The sequence below is a fragment of the Branchiostoma belcheri genome, unplaced genomic scaffold (genome assembly GCF_001625305.1).
Source record: "Branchiostoma belcheri isolate BF01 breed outbred unplaced genomic scaffold, Haploidv18h27 scaffold162, whole genome shotgun sequence".
NCBI lineage: Eukaryota > Metazoa > Chordata > Leptocardii > Amphioxiformes > Branchiostomatidae > Branchiostoma > Branchiostoma belcheri.
The window spans coordinates 378,760-396,062 of NW_017803069.1; the positions used below are offsets into that span (position 1 = coordinate 378,760).

The 17,303-nt window shown below is 39.8% G+C and overlaps 3 protein-coding genes across 4 annotated transcripts in view; 2 read left to right on the forward strand and 1 right to left on the reverse strand.

Moving 5' to 3' along the window:
• The window catches only part of LOC109466286 (peptidyl-prolyl cis-trans isomerase FKBP8-like), a 13,546-nt gene extending 5,073 nt beyond the window's left edge, over positions 1–8,473 (forward strand). Inside the window, 11 exon segments of the mRNA XM_019763994.1 lie at positions 195–263; positions 265–343; positions 966–1,053; positions 1,582–1,692; positions 2,553–2,627; positions 2,845–2,887; positions 3,472–3,549; positions 4,031–4,120; positions 4,289–4,366; positions 5,393–5,521; positions 6,047–8,473. Of these exon segments, the coding sequence (XP_019619553.1) occupies positions 195–263; positions 265–343; positions 966–1,053; positions 1,582–1,692; positions 2,553–2,627; positions 2,845–2,887; positions 3,472–3,549; positions 4,031–4,120; positions 4,289–4,366; positions 5,393–5,521; positions 6,047–6,130 (924 nt within the window). The 3' untranslated portion in view covers positions 6,131–8,473.
• Positions 8,474–8,859: 386 nt separating this feature from the next.
• LOC109466310 (lysM and putative peptidoglycan-binding domain-containing protein 4-like) lies at positions 8,860–13,858 on the reverse strand. Of its 2 annotated transcripts, none has more exons than XM_019764023.1 (3): positions 13,778–13,858; positions 12,750–13,072; positions 8,860–12,290 (listed from the first exon to the last, which is right to left on the reverse strand). In XM_019764023.1, the coding sequence occupies exons 2-3, from the start codon at positions 13,041–13,043 to the stop codon at positions 11,793–11,795; spliced, it is 792 nt and encodes a 263-aa protein (XP_019619582.1). In that variant the 5' UTR covers positions 13,044–13,072; positions 13,778–13,858; the 3' UTR covers positions 8,860–11,792. The 2 variants fall into 2 exon arrangements, with proteins under 2 accessions (XP_019619582.1, XP_019619581.1); XM_019764022.1 differs by having other exon boundaries at positions 12,750–13,230; positions 13,778–13,852.
• A 177-nt stretch (positions 13,859–14,035) lies between these two features.
• The window catches only part of LOC109466295 (tuftelin-interacting protein 11-like), a 17,166-nt gene continuing 13,898 nt past the window's right edge, over positions 14,036–17,303 (forward strand). The window contains exons 1-3 of the mRNA XM_019764003.1: positions 14,036–14,219; positions 14,670–14,829; positions 15,347–15,490. Of these exons, the coding sequence (XP_019619562.1) occupies positions 14,700–14,829; positions 15,347–15,490 (274 nt within the window). The 5' untranslated portion in view covers positions 14,036–14,219; positions 14,670–14,699. The remainder of the gene's footprint in view (positions 14,220–14,669; positions 14,830–15,346; positions 15,491–17,303) is intronic.

Genomic DNA, 17,303 nt, shown 5'->3' on the forward strand with positions numbered 1-17,303 from the left:
GTCCACTACTAATAATCTGTATCTGTGTCTTTATCTGTATACTTCGGCATAACACACCAGCTTTGCACGCGGCGCGGCGGCATCTGGCTACATTACACCGAACGACTTGTCACACCTAACCTTTGAACATCTAACTCTAAACATTGTTTAAAGCTATCTAATGACTAATAAGTGCACCTGTCCCTTACATGTAGGTGATAGTGAAGGGAGGGGATGAGAGCACCCGGCCCCGCCCAGGTCAGGAGGTGACCATCTGGAGCAGGGGGGAGGTTAGAGGATGGCACGACGGTGGACCAGCATGACGAGATCACTTTTGGACTGCAGGAGGGAGATGTCATCCAAGGTATAGAATATGTTGAGCTATTACTAACAGTTTGATATTGCAAGGTCAAATATTCATGTTTTCCTTCTGTTAGTTTGCTCTGTTTCCTCTTGTTCTTATCCAAACAAATAAGGTCAATGACCTGAACCAGACATCTGTCACCATGGTAACTGGTGTTTGGTTACATCATGTTGCAATTTATAAGCAGGAGGGATTTAGATGCAGAACTGAGTTCAAGAGGGGTTGCATGGTCACCAAATATATGAAATGTGTTTGAGTAAGAATTAACAGAGCACTGACCATATGCAAAGGTAAGCATAACGCATTTATGTTACCTTTAATTTATTAGCTCTATAGCAAAATTGTTTTTGGACTGACTGTGTTTGTGTGTGTGCTTATGTGTGTGTGTGTTTCTGCATACTTAAGCTTGTGGTCAGCATAACTTAAGAAGGCCTTTATGGATTGTGATGATATTTGGTATGTGGGTACCTGTATGAAATCTTAAGCACAGACACTAAAACGCTGCTATGAATTTATGACTGTATTCACCAGGTACACCAGATGAGCTATAGACAAAGTTAACAGCAACGATGTTAATTATATTCTCGGTCCTGACAAAGTGTTTTCTTCTCCTGTTTCATAGCCTGGGATCTCTGTGTGTCACTTATGGGCATGGGAGAGACATGTGAAGTAATTGTAGATGCCCTGTACGCATATGGAGCTCTCGGAAGGTAAGAACATTGGGGTATTATCAAGAAATTAGAAAACTTTCAATATGAGATTAATCAAGGCTAAGTGCCAGCAAGGCGATATCATTTACCAAACCTGATGCTGTTTATTGTTATTTGATATTTGTATCTACATTGTACTACTAAATCAAAGTGTAGTTCTTTGTCATTGTAACCACATTTACTGCTTTTCCAGACAAAAAGAAACAAGAAAATGTTTTGTTTGTTTATTTGTTTATTTATTATTTGCACATGTATTAAAAAAATTCATAATCAAATAATAACATTCAGAGAATATGCGGGGTAGGCCAGAAACCTAGGTGGTTTTTCAAAGGGCCTACCCCAAACAAACAATGTGATAAGCAATGTATAACATACTTGTAATATATAACTTGTTAGCCTCAAGGATATACTAGTAGGGGTTTTCTTTTGATAGATACCCTTATATCCTATAGTCTACCAACCTGATGAAACTACATGTATTTGTGGAAACTTGTCAGCCATGTTACATGTTTCCCTATTTTATTGCAGAGAACCAGACATTCCAGAAAATGCTACCATCACTTATGAGTTGCAGCTGCTGAATGCAGAGAACAAGCCGGACCTCTTCACTATGAGTGCAGAAGACAAGTGCAAACTTGGGTAACAACAAAATACAATGCTGCCCTAAAAATATAGTTGTTTTTTGTAAATGCAACTTAATCTTTGCAAAAGCATGTCATCTAGGGTTGACTTGATCTAATAAATTATTTAATCATGTCTATAAATTGGACTATCTTCTACATGTAGAATATTTTTGCAAAGGTTGGACTGTAGAATTTTGACCTCTCAGTTATCATATGTTTTATTATTTCCTAAGTTGGAATTTTGACCTCTGACCTCCATAATGACCATAATGACCATCGATTATTATTGTATTTTTATATAATTTATGTTAATCTATTTATGTTATATTACTTTTTGTATTTTATATGTTATTTGTCATTGTAATTGGGCTCCCTTGGAAAAAGGGACAACCCATACGTCCTTAAGATGAATAAATAAATAAATTACTCAACAGTTAATGTCAAAAGAAAGACATGCTGACTGTATTATGTTTTATGTCATACCTTAGGGCTGTGATAACGTTTGATACAAGTGTTCCGGCCTGTGTGATAACTAGCGGTACAGCCCGGGGTTCTATTTGGTTATCACAGTCCACACGGGCTTCCAAATGTACCATACAAGAATTTGAAGGTGTGAGCTATGTGCACCAGGTTCAAAAATTTGAACAACGGATTCAGCCGTTGGAATTGATGTCATTGCATTTTTTTGTTTAGGGATACCAAATTTTGGCTCATTTTGTTTTGAAAGGCGTGTTTTCTCCCCTATCAGATCATGCCTTGCAGCATCGGGCGATCTATGTGGCCAGGCTGGTACCTCTGGTGATACAGAACACATCTTGTTGTATTCTATATACACACTACATATGTACATTATGTGACAAACTGCCCTTTCCTCAGGGATAAGAAGAGAGAAAGAGGGAACTGGTGGTATAGCCGCAATGACTACATGCTGGCATGTCACTGTTATGAACAGTAAGTTGGGTCTGGGTTAGATATATTGTGTATTTGTATACATGTACTTGTAGCTCTCCCTCAACCATAAATAATACATTTAGAGATATTACAGTTTTCAAACATATGAAGGTTGCACTATTTTTTCAAAGTGACTATACTGCATAATGTATTTTATAGATATTCCTAAAATTAAAACTTCATGGCAAAACAGGTTTTCTCTTGTCTTTTTTTGCAGGGCTGTGAAGATACTTGAATCACCATCCAAGGAGAAACCCGAGGTAGAACATGTTAATACATTTTAAGAGCAAAATATATTCAATTTGTGACAGTGTTGTCTGTGACAGACAGAATAGTGTCATTGTAGCTATTGATTAACGCACCCAATGCAATTTCAGAAAGGTAAAACAAAACTATATTGTGGATGAGGAAATTTATCTGATATTGACATTTGCTGCCATTTCTTAGCACATCTTCATCATCATTTCATAATTGAAGCATTTGAAATAGCCCACAAACAAGCTACGCGAGGTGTCTTGCCCAAGAACCAGACTACGACACAAAATAACCAACCGTTTTCCATCAGCAGCATTGCATTTTTGCCTCACAGATATCAGTATGCTATGGAATAGGATTGATTCAACTTACTACATTAAAAGAATGACCAGAAAATCGACCTTGAGGTTGAAAGTCCCTAAAATTGCATTGGATGCCTTGATCTATAAATGTTAAGTTCAAGGCAAGGTTCAGGAAACAATAGAATTTTCTGTAATTGTGTCAGCCACTCTTGAAGATTGATTGAATCCCATGTACTTTTATTTCTGACTCACATTGAATTTTTCTCTGCTTTCTTTAAATTTCATAGACAGACAGTGAGATAGTAAAACAGATGGATGACATCAGACTGAAGAGTTATAACAACATGGCTGCTGCTCAGCTCAAGGTATGAGACTAGAGTGTCTAGAAATATAGAAACACTTTTGGTGGCTAGTTGCAATGCTGGAACCAGTTCTGAAGAGCTGACCACCCAAAGGTCCAATTTACCAGGATAGGCTGAGTGTGCCTGTATAGTTATTTCTCTATACCCATGTTGTTTAGTTAAAGATGACATTTATGTTTCATGTGCATATCCATGTCTTGTCTGTTGTCTCAACACCATAATGAAGTGTTGTGAGGAGTGGATATACCTTCTCTCAACCTCTCCCCATGTGTACAGCACTGCTGACAGTTACAAACTGGGCAGTGACAATGGCTAAATTTATTGGGTGCTTTCATGGTGCAAGCTTCCTTTTTAAGAGCTTGTCACACATCTAAATTGCTTATTTTTCATTTCTTCAACAAAGAAAAATACTGGATTTGTGTACTGGCAGATGTGCTTATAATGATTCCCTGTACCTCATGTATTGGCATTTTTTCAACAATAGGCAAAGAACTATGACACAGCCAAGAAGTCATGTGAGGCAGTCCTGGCCATCCATCCAGACAACGTGAAGGGGCTCTTCAGACTTGGAAAGGTGTGCTTCTGATTCTCTGAGCATGGTACATTGCCAGGGCTTGAAATACTTTTTTCTGCATACCAGCACATTGTAACATTATTTGTCATTAAATTATCTGCACCAGGCAAGTTTTACCTGCAACATATTCAGACTTTGAGAAGTATCACTAAGTGTACTTTTTTCCAGGTGTATGCTGGGAAGGGAAATCTGGACAGAGCCATCAGCTGCCTACGGAAGGCTATTAGTCTGGAGCCTGAAACCAAGGTGGGGGGGGGGAGAATTTTCAACTTTGCGGCTAGTGATCATTTCAAATTATTAATTGTGCAGTTGGTAACATAATCATGCTGGTTGGCTATATGTGTCAAATTCCGTGGACCCACGGGCGCGAGTTTGATCCTAGGGTTGCCTCACCTCAGACATGTTGTGAGCGACTGCAGTCAATTTGGATGGAGAGGTAAAGCCGGCGGCCCTGTGTATGAGGGAGCCTCGAGTACCAAACCTTAGCACATAAAAAACCCTACACACTTATGGAGAAGAGTAGGGGTGACTTGGTGTGCTTGGCTATAAAACGCGAGCTGTAGCAAAGCTACATTGCACTATTACTCGTAGCTACTTGAAAAAGCATTAAGTTGAGAATAAAGTCGGACTGCTATACCTTTACTTAATTGTAGACTCCAGAAGACTGAGGGCTACTAAGCTAGGCTTCCAAAATCTTGGGTTAAGTCTACAGTGATCCATTATTACCGGTAGTCATTATCAATAGTAGAGCCAAAAATATCTTAGACTATAAAAAGGCTACTGGACTATGACATTCTTGAAAATGAATGTCTTCCTTGTGTCATTATATACGGGTCTTTTACATACGAGGACTTGTTTTTTTGTGTTTCCAATTTAAAAAATGTCTGGAAAAACTGTAAAAACTTGCATCCATATGAAAAACATGCCCCAGTATCATGCAAAGTACTTGCTTTCAAAGGCAATCTAGACAGTTAATTATCAGGAAGATGCTAATAGGTTTATTGACACTAATAGCTGAAGCCTGCATTGTGCTAAATAATGGATTGTCTCCTAGGGGAGTGACTACATGACATGTGAGGAGAGTATGGATATTAAAATGTCTAGTTCCAGTTTTAACAAAATGTCATTTTTCAGTAAACTTCACGTCTTTCTGAATGTCGCCTTTGTTTAGAAATGTCTCTATTGTGTCTTGTGTCCCGTAGCCATTTTAAAGACATTTTCTGCTATACTAGTGATATGTTCATTGTGTATTTTCCTATTATGTTCCTCTAGATCATCCACAATGAACTGTCCAAACTAGTAAAGCAGCAGACGTCCCAGAAGGAGAGAGAGAGACACATGTACCGGAAAATGATGGGAGACATCGGCAACTCTCCTAGTGCTGGTGGTTCTTCAGCAAATGTAAGTGCAACTATGCAAAGTGTATTTGCTTTCCTTATTGCGTGTGCGCGTGTGTGCACATTTGCATGTGTGTGTACATTTGCATGTGTGCGTGTCTGTGTGTGTGTGTGTGTGTGCGCATGTGTGTGTTTGCATGTGTATGTGTGTATACATATCAAAACAATGCAAAACAACAACAAAATTGTTCTACCCTTCTTTTCCTTTAATTTCCTCCAGACCATGTCCTTCCCTGTCATTTAGCAGATAACAGTTTATACAGTACAGAATAAAAAGACTCCTTTTCACACAATCAGTAATGTTTTATACAGTGAATGTTTTGGTGACTGTCTGTCACCTTCTGTACATGCAGGTGACAGAATAGGGGTCACAGACGGTCACTGAAATGTTGGCTTGATTGCTTAGTTTCTGTTTATTCAGTGACTTACCAACCTGTTGAATCTATTCATGGCATAATATACAGTATTGTGGTACATCTCTAGTGCATCTGTCTGAAGATTAATCCATGATATGTTGTCCTTTTGTTAGATGTGGAAGTGGGGTGTGGTGCTGGGGGCCTCGGCTGCTGCCCTGTGTGCCATCGGGCTGGGATTTGTCATGGCCAGACCCTGAGCAGTCGGACCAGACTACACAGAGACAGTTATCATCAGGACAACTTGGATTATTGATTGGCCCATTGCAAATCTGGTCAACTAGGCCCAATGCCCAGGTCAACTTGGTCCAACAGCCAATGCCCTGTTTAACTCGGCCCGAAACCCTGGGCCGGATATTCACAATAGACAACAGAATAAAAAGCAGTGTCCTACATTTTCTCATAAACGAATATTCTGTTTATTTTGTCCGGCAAGTTTGAACTGTTGACTTCTGGTGGCACTTATAGAAGCAATCAATGCGAGTTTTAGATTTTTATAGAGACCAAATATCTTTGTCAGACAACTTCAACAGTTGACTTTTGGGTTTTTGAAACTTGAAATAGATATCTTTCATTTCCAATGATCAAGTGCCAATGACTGCAGAGAAGACTGTGTGTGACTGTTTGTTACCTTCAGTTACTAGTAGTTGCTGTCTCTGGATATTGGGCCGAGTTGACCAGTGGGCTGAGTTGACCAGTGGGCTGAGTTGACCAGTGGGCTGAGTTGACCAGTGGGCTGAGTTGACCAGGGTGTTGGGCCGAGTTGACTGGGCCGAGTTTGATTCGTCTAACATTCGTGGAGATCATATAGAGGAATGATCTACATTATAGAAACCCACCACACTGTCCCAGGGATAGAGAATCGAGGATTATTCTGGTTAGCGTGTTGTGTGAATGGCAAACTATTTTTACGTCCAAGGTTGACATGACTTCTGCTGTTTGATGATTGTATTCATGTTCAAAATAGACTTTTGTAGAATTTGTTGCTCTGCTATGCATTTGTATTTAGTGCTCTATCGGGAATTGCAATTAGAAATCCCTTGATGTTGACTGAAGTCTAGATATTGTAGTGTATGTGAGAAACTTGATCTTGCCATCATGTGCAATTACATAGCAGTAATTAAAAGAGCTATGATGCATTGTTTGAAGAAAAATGTATATTTTTCCAACAAAGAACAATAAAACCTCTTATCTTGCCAAGCTTTGTTATTAAAATGGCAATTATACTTACTTATCAATATAGATACAGATAGGAGATTTACACATTCCAACTGAAAATTACTTACTATAGTATTCATCAAAAATTACTTTCTCTTGGTGTCCTGTACCTTTCTGAGGCCAAACCAATTCAGGTTTTCTTGAAAAAAAAATCTATACATGGCAAGAAAGAAATTTTTGGCTCTGGTTTACAATATATTTTCATATCTAAGTGCTTTTCTCTGTATTTTTTTTTCTCGACTGACAGTTTCATATATTTCAGAACTGATATTACTATTTTCACTATACCAAGCATGCTAGAGAACTATGAGCTTGCCAAATATAAACACCATGTTTTTAAGTTGGCTGTGGGATTATTGCTTGTTACAGACTGCTTTGTTAGGTTATAAAAAGGTATATGGTGCAGTGTGATAAATTGTAAATGGTCTTACATATACAGTGTATATACAAATGTATGTCGATTAGTGAGAAAATGTGTCCACCTTTTGAAAGATGTGAACAGGTTTAACTGTTGTTGATAACGTTATTATTACACGCACATCTATGTATACTGCAGGCTGTTGTTAGTATATTAAATATTTGCTGATGTTTGAATGTCATCTATTAATGTAATAAGGTGGACGCAAGCGCCTATAGCTTGTACCTGTATTGGATGATTTGTTGTCAGTTTGAGAACTACGCATACTTTAAATTTGTAGCATACAAGTAACATCACAATGTATAATGAAGATTAAAATACAATGATTTTATCTCAGCAATGTCGTGCTCAGTGCCATGTAAACTGTGCAGATCTTATAAAGGTGCCATTATGACCACTCTTAGTGCAGTACATGAGACCAAGGAGGCGTCTGTGAAAGTTATAGCCTCCCATTTGTGAGACATCTGTAATACATGCTATGTACATGTACATGCCAAATTCAATGCCCTTTAAAGCATTGATGAGATTTGTTCTTACATATTTTTTTCCTTACAACAAACCATGGCGATTGTCAAATAAAGCTGTTTTTGACCTTAGAAGTGTCATATAATGTTGATGTATCATGTGCTGAACATACATGTAGGGGAGTTAGGAATTCATAGCACACATACAGGACTAAAATAAACGTTATTGTTTGTATTGGAGCTACAGTCAAGATAAGATAACCCCCAGTCCCATTCTATGTTTGTCCCTCAAGTTTGCAAAAAGATAATGTACATATGAAGCAAAGCATCTTTCTCTACTCCCCTTCTAGAAATTGTCACCGATGCTCCCATTTCTTGGCAAAGGTAACAATATTCTGGATGAGGAAATCTAATATTGACACTTATTACCATTTCTTAGTACATTTTTGTCATTCGATACTCGTAGCGTTTGAAATAGCCCAAAACTACATGTAGCTATATGAGGCATCTCTTTATTATTATTTCGTATGGTAGGCTGGTTCTAGCTATCTATGGGCCTCAAAAAATAAAGACTGAGACGCCTCATGTAGCTATATCAAGCAACCGTTTCCATCAGTGACATCGCATTTTTGGCACACAGATATCAGTATGCTATGGAATGCGATTGATTCAAGTATGAAATAAAAGAAAGACCAGAAAATTAACTTTAAAAGTCCAGTTTTGCCACCCCGGAAACTGCATTGGATTCCTTGAAGTAAATATATAATAATATTCCACTGACAACAAATGTATTTGTAGTACTTTAAGTATGAAACCATTGAACATTTAATGATAAAATCTTTTTTATTCCATTATACAGTCTCATAAATACATGTCAAAGGTATCCTCTAGATATAGCTTGGTGAGAATTCAGATTAGAATGGGACGACCCATGTACAAGTACTGTACATGATATCATGTATCAGAATCATGATGAGATGATACAAACCATTCATACATGTAGCTTCTCATTTTTTAAGTGATTCAAAAGATTCTGTGTAGCTTCAAGTCACAGTTATTATTATCATATTATTTCATAAAATTACTTGGCCCCAAAGTGATTATCCAGCCATTTGTGATAAGCTTTTCTTTCATATCCCTGTCCTATCTAAAATATTTTACTGAGAAGTTAGACCATAGTTAACTGGCATTAGATGTATCCTGTACTCTTAAACTGTGCAATAATGCCTGAAACGTATTGGAAAACTCAAAGTAATCTACCGGTCTGCTTCCACTTAGCGCGTTTTAAAAAGTCAGAAAAAATGTCCAATTTCAGTTACAATTATGGGACTTTCAAACAAACAGACACCAAAATTTGATTTAGATGTAGAGTCAAACTGACAATTTCTCCCACCTACATTGCAAACGGGTTTCCAGATACTATTTCTGCAGCAACTTCTGGATAAATAATAAATCCATCTACTCAAGAAACAAATCATCACATTTCCTTTATACAAGATATCTAAATTTTGTACTTCACATGTTTCTGATCAAATACTTTCATAAGGACAATTCAACATTTTAAAAAATAACAGGGCATAGAGATTGATAGCATTTGTAAAATATGGCTTTTGCCATATGCAAGAGATTTTTTTCGTTCACTGAAGATGTTCATCTTTATAATCACAGTGTACATGTTTAGGTGGAGAGACTTCCTGATACAGGAAGGCTGGTTCACAGATGTTTATAGACTAAGTTATACATTCTGTTGCACATTAGGCCACACCAATTTAGTGAACAGTTCTCGGAATCACTCTTTATTTTGTATTGATACAGACAAGGTCTGTATCAATCTCCAAATGCTACTGGTATGTTTGGGCCCAACAGTTGGAGAAAGTTTTTTTATTCCTAGTTGTTTTTCTTACAACTATCAGTGCTGTGATTTGATTAAAAGTTAAAAATTCATTGAATTATACACCAGCCTGGTACATTGGCTTCATGGCTCCTATCGTAGCATTTGGGGCTATCATAGGATGTATAGGCTTTTTTTGTTTTTTAGGTTGTTTTTTTTCTACCCGCCACTTCATACTCTTTCTGGAAAATCTGAGAACCAACAATTTTAATTGGTGTGGCCTCATATAGCAGGACTAGGGGGCCTACATGTACATGTAAGACAGCAGAGATGTGTAGTACTGCATTATGCAATGTTAAAGGCATCCAATGCAATTTCAGGGCAGCAAAACTGGAAATATTCTGAATAAGGCAATCTTTGTGATATTGACACATACAGTGTACATGAACTGCTTTACATTGGCACTTTTGAGTCAACATTTCATACCTTGGGCTTTTAAAAACTGCAGAACCATACCAAAAGATGAGTCCTTTATTTTCTGGGTGGTATCTTAAAAATCAGCCCAGGGCCCTTCCAGTAACTATTTTCTGTCAGAAATTGGGGCACTTTTTGCTCCATTGAGGGTTAATATACATTGGGATACAGTGTGGTTTCAACTCAGTATGTAGACAAATGACTAGAATTCGAATATTGGCTCTGAAAAATCTGGTGGCCAAGCCCTAAAAACTACACTGGATGCCTTTAATTAATTTGACCATTTCTCACAGTGTAATAACTAATCCAAAACGCTGTGTTCATTTCCAAGTCTTTCCTCATACACAATAATGTAGATAACCTTACCTGAGTAAAGCAATGTTATGCAATCACAACAATTAAAGTAAATCATTGCATCGAAGACCTTACGGGAAGCACACATTCTGTACATGTTGCAAAACATGGTTTTTAACAAAAGTCAGCATTAAGCATTGCCAAAAGGGGAAACAAGTCAAAAGCACAACACTATATCAAATGTGCCCCCTTTTTTTTCTTTTGATAGTCAGCATCAATTTTGATACTGAGAGTGAGTTTAATCCAAAGCCAACTATATATGAGATTTTGCTATGACATTTGCGTATGGCATTTCTTTCAAACTGTAGCAATACTTGTTGCCCAAGTCTGCTGTTCAGCAATCTGAGGTAAATTCAAAATAAGCCAAAAGCTCAGAAACAATCACAGCCACAAACAGGAAGGTGGCTCTATGTGTAGTACATGTGTAAGATTGGGTATCAAAATTCAAACAAGCATTTGCAATTGTAAGTTGCTATTGTAATAATAATAATAACATGTACATACAGAAAACATGCAACAACTTTTTGTGACACAACACTGATTCATTCAATTTTAAAGTCTTTCTAAAAACTGTAATTGTGTGCTACCACATATGCCAAAAGGACTTTTCTTGAAGTGTACAGTTGAAATAAAAAACACCTCCTTCAGATACTGCCTAACTCACAGAGAAGACAATAATTGAAAATGAAAGGTAGGTTAATAGTTACAAGATAGTTTTCAGAACAATTTTAATCAAGGAAAAAACAAGGCTGTGATTGTGAAAGAGGTAAAAAGGATATTGAGTGTACCAAACAGCAAGTTGGGCTTAATTTGATTTACCCCAAAACAAGGAGAAGATTTTGATATCCTATTCTGATAATAGCAAGTCAGTCAAGTGGTTTGTTATGCCATTTTTGGGGGTGTGTAGAGATCAATATTAGTGTTATCATTTGTAGCAGGATGAAAACTGTGATATACCAAGACATGTACAGAACAGCTAATACCACAGGATAGCTGATGATACATTTCATTGTACACTTTTATTGTGGCTATTTGGCAGCACTAAAAATGTCCATAAAGAAGGAAAACTACACACTATACAATTAATTACAAGTACTGGGAACCTATGGTTTCTTTGTTGCATCATTCCTACTGTGGAAGTACAGGAAATACAGCAATGGACAGACAACCGCTACAATTATCATACACAGAAGGGCCATCCACCATCTGATGCCACCGTCCGCCCCGTTGCTTGTTTCTCTATTGATGTATCTCCGACATTCCATCAGGGAAGCCCGCGTCTCGTACGGTTCAAACGTCTCTTCGCGCTCCGGCGTGGAGCGTCGTATTCTGTCCATTTCCTCGTCCATCTGAGTCAGGTAACCGCGAATGTCGTTCATTTCTGCATACGCGTCGCGTCCATTCGCCTTCGTCCCCTCTCCGGGGGCGTCCAGGCCGTATTCTATAATGTCGCTGTCCGCACGGCGAAACTGACGCCTTCTTCTGTCCTCCTCTTCCCGCGCCGTCAGAAGTCCGTGTCGCTTGACGGGAACTTTTATCGTCTTCAGCGCGTGGAAGTCCTGATCAGACATGAGGTTGTTTGCACGGCGCAAGTCTGCAAGCTGCAAAGGAAATGAGCATTTAACTTCCTGTCATAAACAACACACTATCACTATCCACACACTATCCACTGTCATAAACAACAAATATAGCCCAAATATATGTACTAGTAGAAACACAGCCTGGAACAAGCTGCCATGGGGACTAAACTAATGACACTTTTTCCTGAGCACAAGAGCTATCTTCCATGCAAAATTTGTCACCCTAGCATGTCTAGATCATGACATATCAAAACCGCAAGTTTTGCTGCATTACCAAGGAAAGCCGCCAGGGGCCCCAAAATCTTAACATTTTGAGATTTGGGGCCACCCTATCCACGCAACAAATATCATCATGATTTATGCTGCTCACAAACAAACAAACAAATGGACAAACGCTGCTGAAAACATAACCTTCTTGGCGAAGGTAAATAAACACATGAAATGCCATTGTTACGATACAATGCAGAAGTTATATCTTACCGTGCATCCATACAGCAGTGCGAACGTCTGTAGCGTGTCCCCCGGCATGATGGTCCTGTCCAGTAGCACCGTGTCGCTCTCGTCCTTCCGTCCCCGCTCTTCCCGCCGCCTCTCCCCCCGCGGTCTCATCTCGATCGCGTCCTCCTCCAACAACTCCTCCTCCTCCACGTCATCCCCGAACACGTACAGGTTCCCCAGCTCCGCGTTGGGCGCATTCCACGACGTGTGCCGCGCCCGCCGCCCGCCCGCCATCGCTTTGGCCATCTTGTCGTGACTGGACCGCCGCAATAGCATGGATGTGGGGCCGACGCTTCATACAGGTTCTGTTGTCCCCATGTTATTTTTGATAGGGCATAAGTTCTGTTACCACTGGGGTGCAACTTGCAGGAGACAGAAAGGGAGAAGTAGCAGAGAGGTACCGAAGAACACCACCACCACTGTTTAAGCCAGCACCACTAGAAGATAGCAGGTATATTGCAGCCTGGATGAAGTCAACAAGATGAAGTCAAAAATCTTTGTCACATATTTGGCCAGGTAAAGGACTTGAGCAGATTTTACTGAATACATGAAGTCGCAAAAAGCAAAAAGACAGAAACGAAGTTGCCTAAGATATAGGTGCACTTCATTTTTGAGTTGAGGTCTTATTATATAAAAGTCCAAGCAAATAAATAAATTTTAACTTAGTTAACAATTTATTTAACCATAAATTTAGCTATAATTTTAGCTGTTAACTTTAACAGGTGAATGTGTTGAATATGACACAAATACATCAACCAATGTCAGCCAACAAAAACAGTTTATATCTAAATATGACTGGTCACACATTTCTTTACATAACAATCAGATTAAACCTTGATCTTTACATATTTTTTGCAGACGGCAAGATGGCTGCCCCCCTCCCCACTTCTACTCAAGAAATCAACATCCCCAGTCACTGATATGCCAAATAAGTGAGATTTTCGTGCTACAGAAATCTGGTGCAGCTCTATAACATGTGTAAAATAACATGAACATTAACCAGTACTTACCACAAACAATATTGAAAGTTGATCCGACAAAAATATCAGATAGCCGGACCAGTGCTACGTGTACAGCACACACGGTGAACAAACGTAAAGAATTTAATAAAACCGTTTATTTACTCCATTAATGTCGCATTTTCACAATATCGTGTACTTACTGTTTTATTTAACAAGTAAAGACAATATTTTTCTGTACCAAACATTTTACAGACTCTATATCTGTCAAATCTTTAACTTGTTAGCATGTTGGTGCGGTTTAACTTCAAGCTACGTCTAGCGGTTCTTTTACAAACGACAGGAAAAGAGCTTTGTGTTCGTGATCCATGCTTCAAGCTTCACAACATCACATGTCGTGAATAATGTCGTGAAAGCAGACGTTTGGTGTCTTCTTCGGGTGCCTAGTGTGAGTCTGTATAGAATCCCCGACCCCTGGAGCTTCTGTGTGGAGGTAATGTCGGCCGAAGAGGTTTTTTTCTCGATCTCCCGGACGTAGGGCAGACGTCGTGGATGTAAGGGGGAGGGGGGCATGTTGAAAAAATATTATAACTGGGTTATTATTTAACTGCATAACCCTTGCAACACTGCATAAGTTAAATGTTTATCGAAGGAAACATATTGTTTTTGCTTCTTCTGTTCCAAACACTAACCTTTGACCTGGCCAATGACCTGAAGCAGACTGTCTGTTACCATGGTAACTGCAGTTTTAAAGCAGCAGGGATGTAGACTCCTGTCTGACCATGAAGGTAAACATTATGCATTTGCTTTGCAAATGTTACCTTTCTAGTTACTTATATATATATATTAGGCCCGGACACAGTCAGTTGAGGCAGGGTGAGACCTGTTTAGGCATGTCGGAAGTACACATCATCAGTTGTCTTTTGTTACATTGTTTTCACAGGTAGATATCCAGAGAACCACTGCCGTCACCATGGCGGCGGGATACGACTCGGACCACGAGGTGGAGCGTTTTGAGGTGACGGATGAGGACCTGGAGTTCGGCCTGTCCTCAGGGTTAGCGAGGAAAAGATATCAGGCCAGCAAGGAGCACAACATCTACGGTAGGTGTTATAACTTATATGTATGCACCCACTGTGAACCATTTGTCCACTACCTGCAACAAACCCCCCTATCTTAGAAGTAGAGCAGTCCAACCCAATAACCTCATGTTGGTGCAGCACCGTTGAAACCTGTAATGCATTGTGCATAGCACTTCTGCAGAATGTCTCATATTATAAAGTCGTCTTTGCGCATATAACTAACACTCAGTCTGTAGTTTCCACATGTTATGACGGAAAAAATATTGTCTGCAACAGGCAAAATTCTGATGCAATGTTGACCGTTGAAAAAGCTGATTTTTCTAAATTGCTGTGGGCATTTTATGATGGAATTTGACTAGACAGGATTTGTACTTGATGAAGTAGTATCCTTCGATCCACTGACAATTTTATTAGTTTATTTACCTAATTAAGTAATGAAAATATGTCCATGCCCAAGACTTAACAGAAATTTTGATGAAATTCAAGAGTTTCCCAGTTGTGAAAAAAAAAGTATTCAAGTTGTCATCTTTTACCTCAGGTATCTGGGCCCGAGATGACAGTGATGATGATGAGAGGCCCAGTTTTGGAGGGAAGAACAAGAAGAACTACTCCACTGGTATTGACTTCATCAGCGGCGGGGTCAAACAGTCCACAGGAGACATCCTCAAGGAAAAGGATGATGGTACATGTTTTAGGCATTGCAACCTTACCTAGCTTTAAACAAAGTCTAGAGCTAGAAGTTCAAGGGTTAGGTGTAACAAGTCGATCGGTGTAATATAGCCAGCTGCCGCCGCGCCGCGTGCCTGCGAAGAGTCGAAAGGCGGTTATACCGGCTATACAGATACAGATACAGATACCTCCATTGTGTTCTGCCAATTATGCCGCTGCAAGGAAGCTATTTAAGTGTGAAGCGTCACAAAAAAGTGTGTGGTCAATTTCCATAGATGTATGATTTCTTTGTTTGTTGTAGTGTTTTGGAAATTTGTCTGAAATCAACATGAAACATTAGGTAAAATTCTAGAAGAGGAAATCTGCCTAATATTGACACTTGTGCCATTTCATGGCACATTTTTATCATCTCATACTTGAAGCATTTGAAATAGCCTGAACGTCACGTCAACAGTCCACGTCAACCTGGGTGACGTGGACTGGGAAACAGAATCTGTTCCTAGGAACTCCCGGGAGCGGGTGCCGTCTGAGCGTCTCATTTCCATCTTTAATGACAACCGTATGTCCCAGATGCAGCGTGAGCCGACAAGGTTTGGTCGCCTGCTGGACCTCTTTGTTACATCTAAACCGAGTTTGGTAAAAACACTGACAACTCTTCCTGGCATTGCCTATGACCACGACGTCATCGTGGCTGACTGCGATATCGTCCCAACTTACACAAAGAAGGCTCCGCGAAGGATCTACATCTTCTCCAAGGCCAACTGGGGCAAGATTAGAGAACTCTTTGACGTTTTTGCCCAAGAATTCATCAACAGTATTAACAAACACACTGTCGAGGAGAACTGGACAACTTTGAAGAACAAAATCCTTGACCTTGTTTCTTCACACATACCATCAAAGACCACGTCCAAGCGTCAGCATCTACCATGGATGAACGCAGAACTGAAGCGCAAGACTAGGCGAAAGCACCGTCTTTATAAGAAGGCGAAGAAATCCAAGAATCCAGTACACCAGGAACAATTTCGCCATATTAAAAAAGAGACAGCACGTGACCTCAAGCGCGCCAGGGGCAAGTACATCCACAGTTCTATCAAAGAGGGACTAGAAGAAGGGAGCCAGAAACCCTTCTGGAAGTTCATCAAAGCCCAACGTCAAGACTTTATTGGTGTTCCACCCCTTAAGCATAATGGAAACTTGTTTTCAAATGCCAAAGACAAAGCCTACATCTTGCTTCAAGAGTTCAAGTCTGTGTTCGTATTAGAGGACTTGAGCTGTGTCCCTTGGTTGGGCCCTTCACACCCACCAATCTCGGATCTTACAGTGCATCCGGCCGGTGTACGCAAACTCCTGAATGCTATCAAGCCACACAAGGCATCCGGCCCGGACAAGATCCCAAATCGCGTCCTCAAGGAGCTGGCTGGCGAGTTGTCTCCTGTACTCGCAGCACTCTTCAACCAGTCGCTGCAACGTGGATGTGTACCCGAAGACTGGACCAAGGCCATGGTAACACCTGTCTTCAAGAAGGGTGGAGTACACGATCCAGGCAACTACAGGCCAGTATCTCTGACTTGTGTAATTTCTAAACTCATGGAACATGTCCTGTGCAGACACATTCTGAACCATCTTGAAAAATACAATCTTCTCACAACGTTTCAGCATGGATTTCGCAAAGCTCATTCTTGTGAAACCCAACTGCTTCTCACCGTTGACGACCTTGTGTCAGCACACGACAACAAGTTGCAAGTAGACATGGGTATCCTCGATTTCAGCCGTGCTTTTGACACGGTGCCGCACGAACGATTAGTCAGTAAACTTGCACATTACGG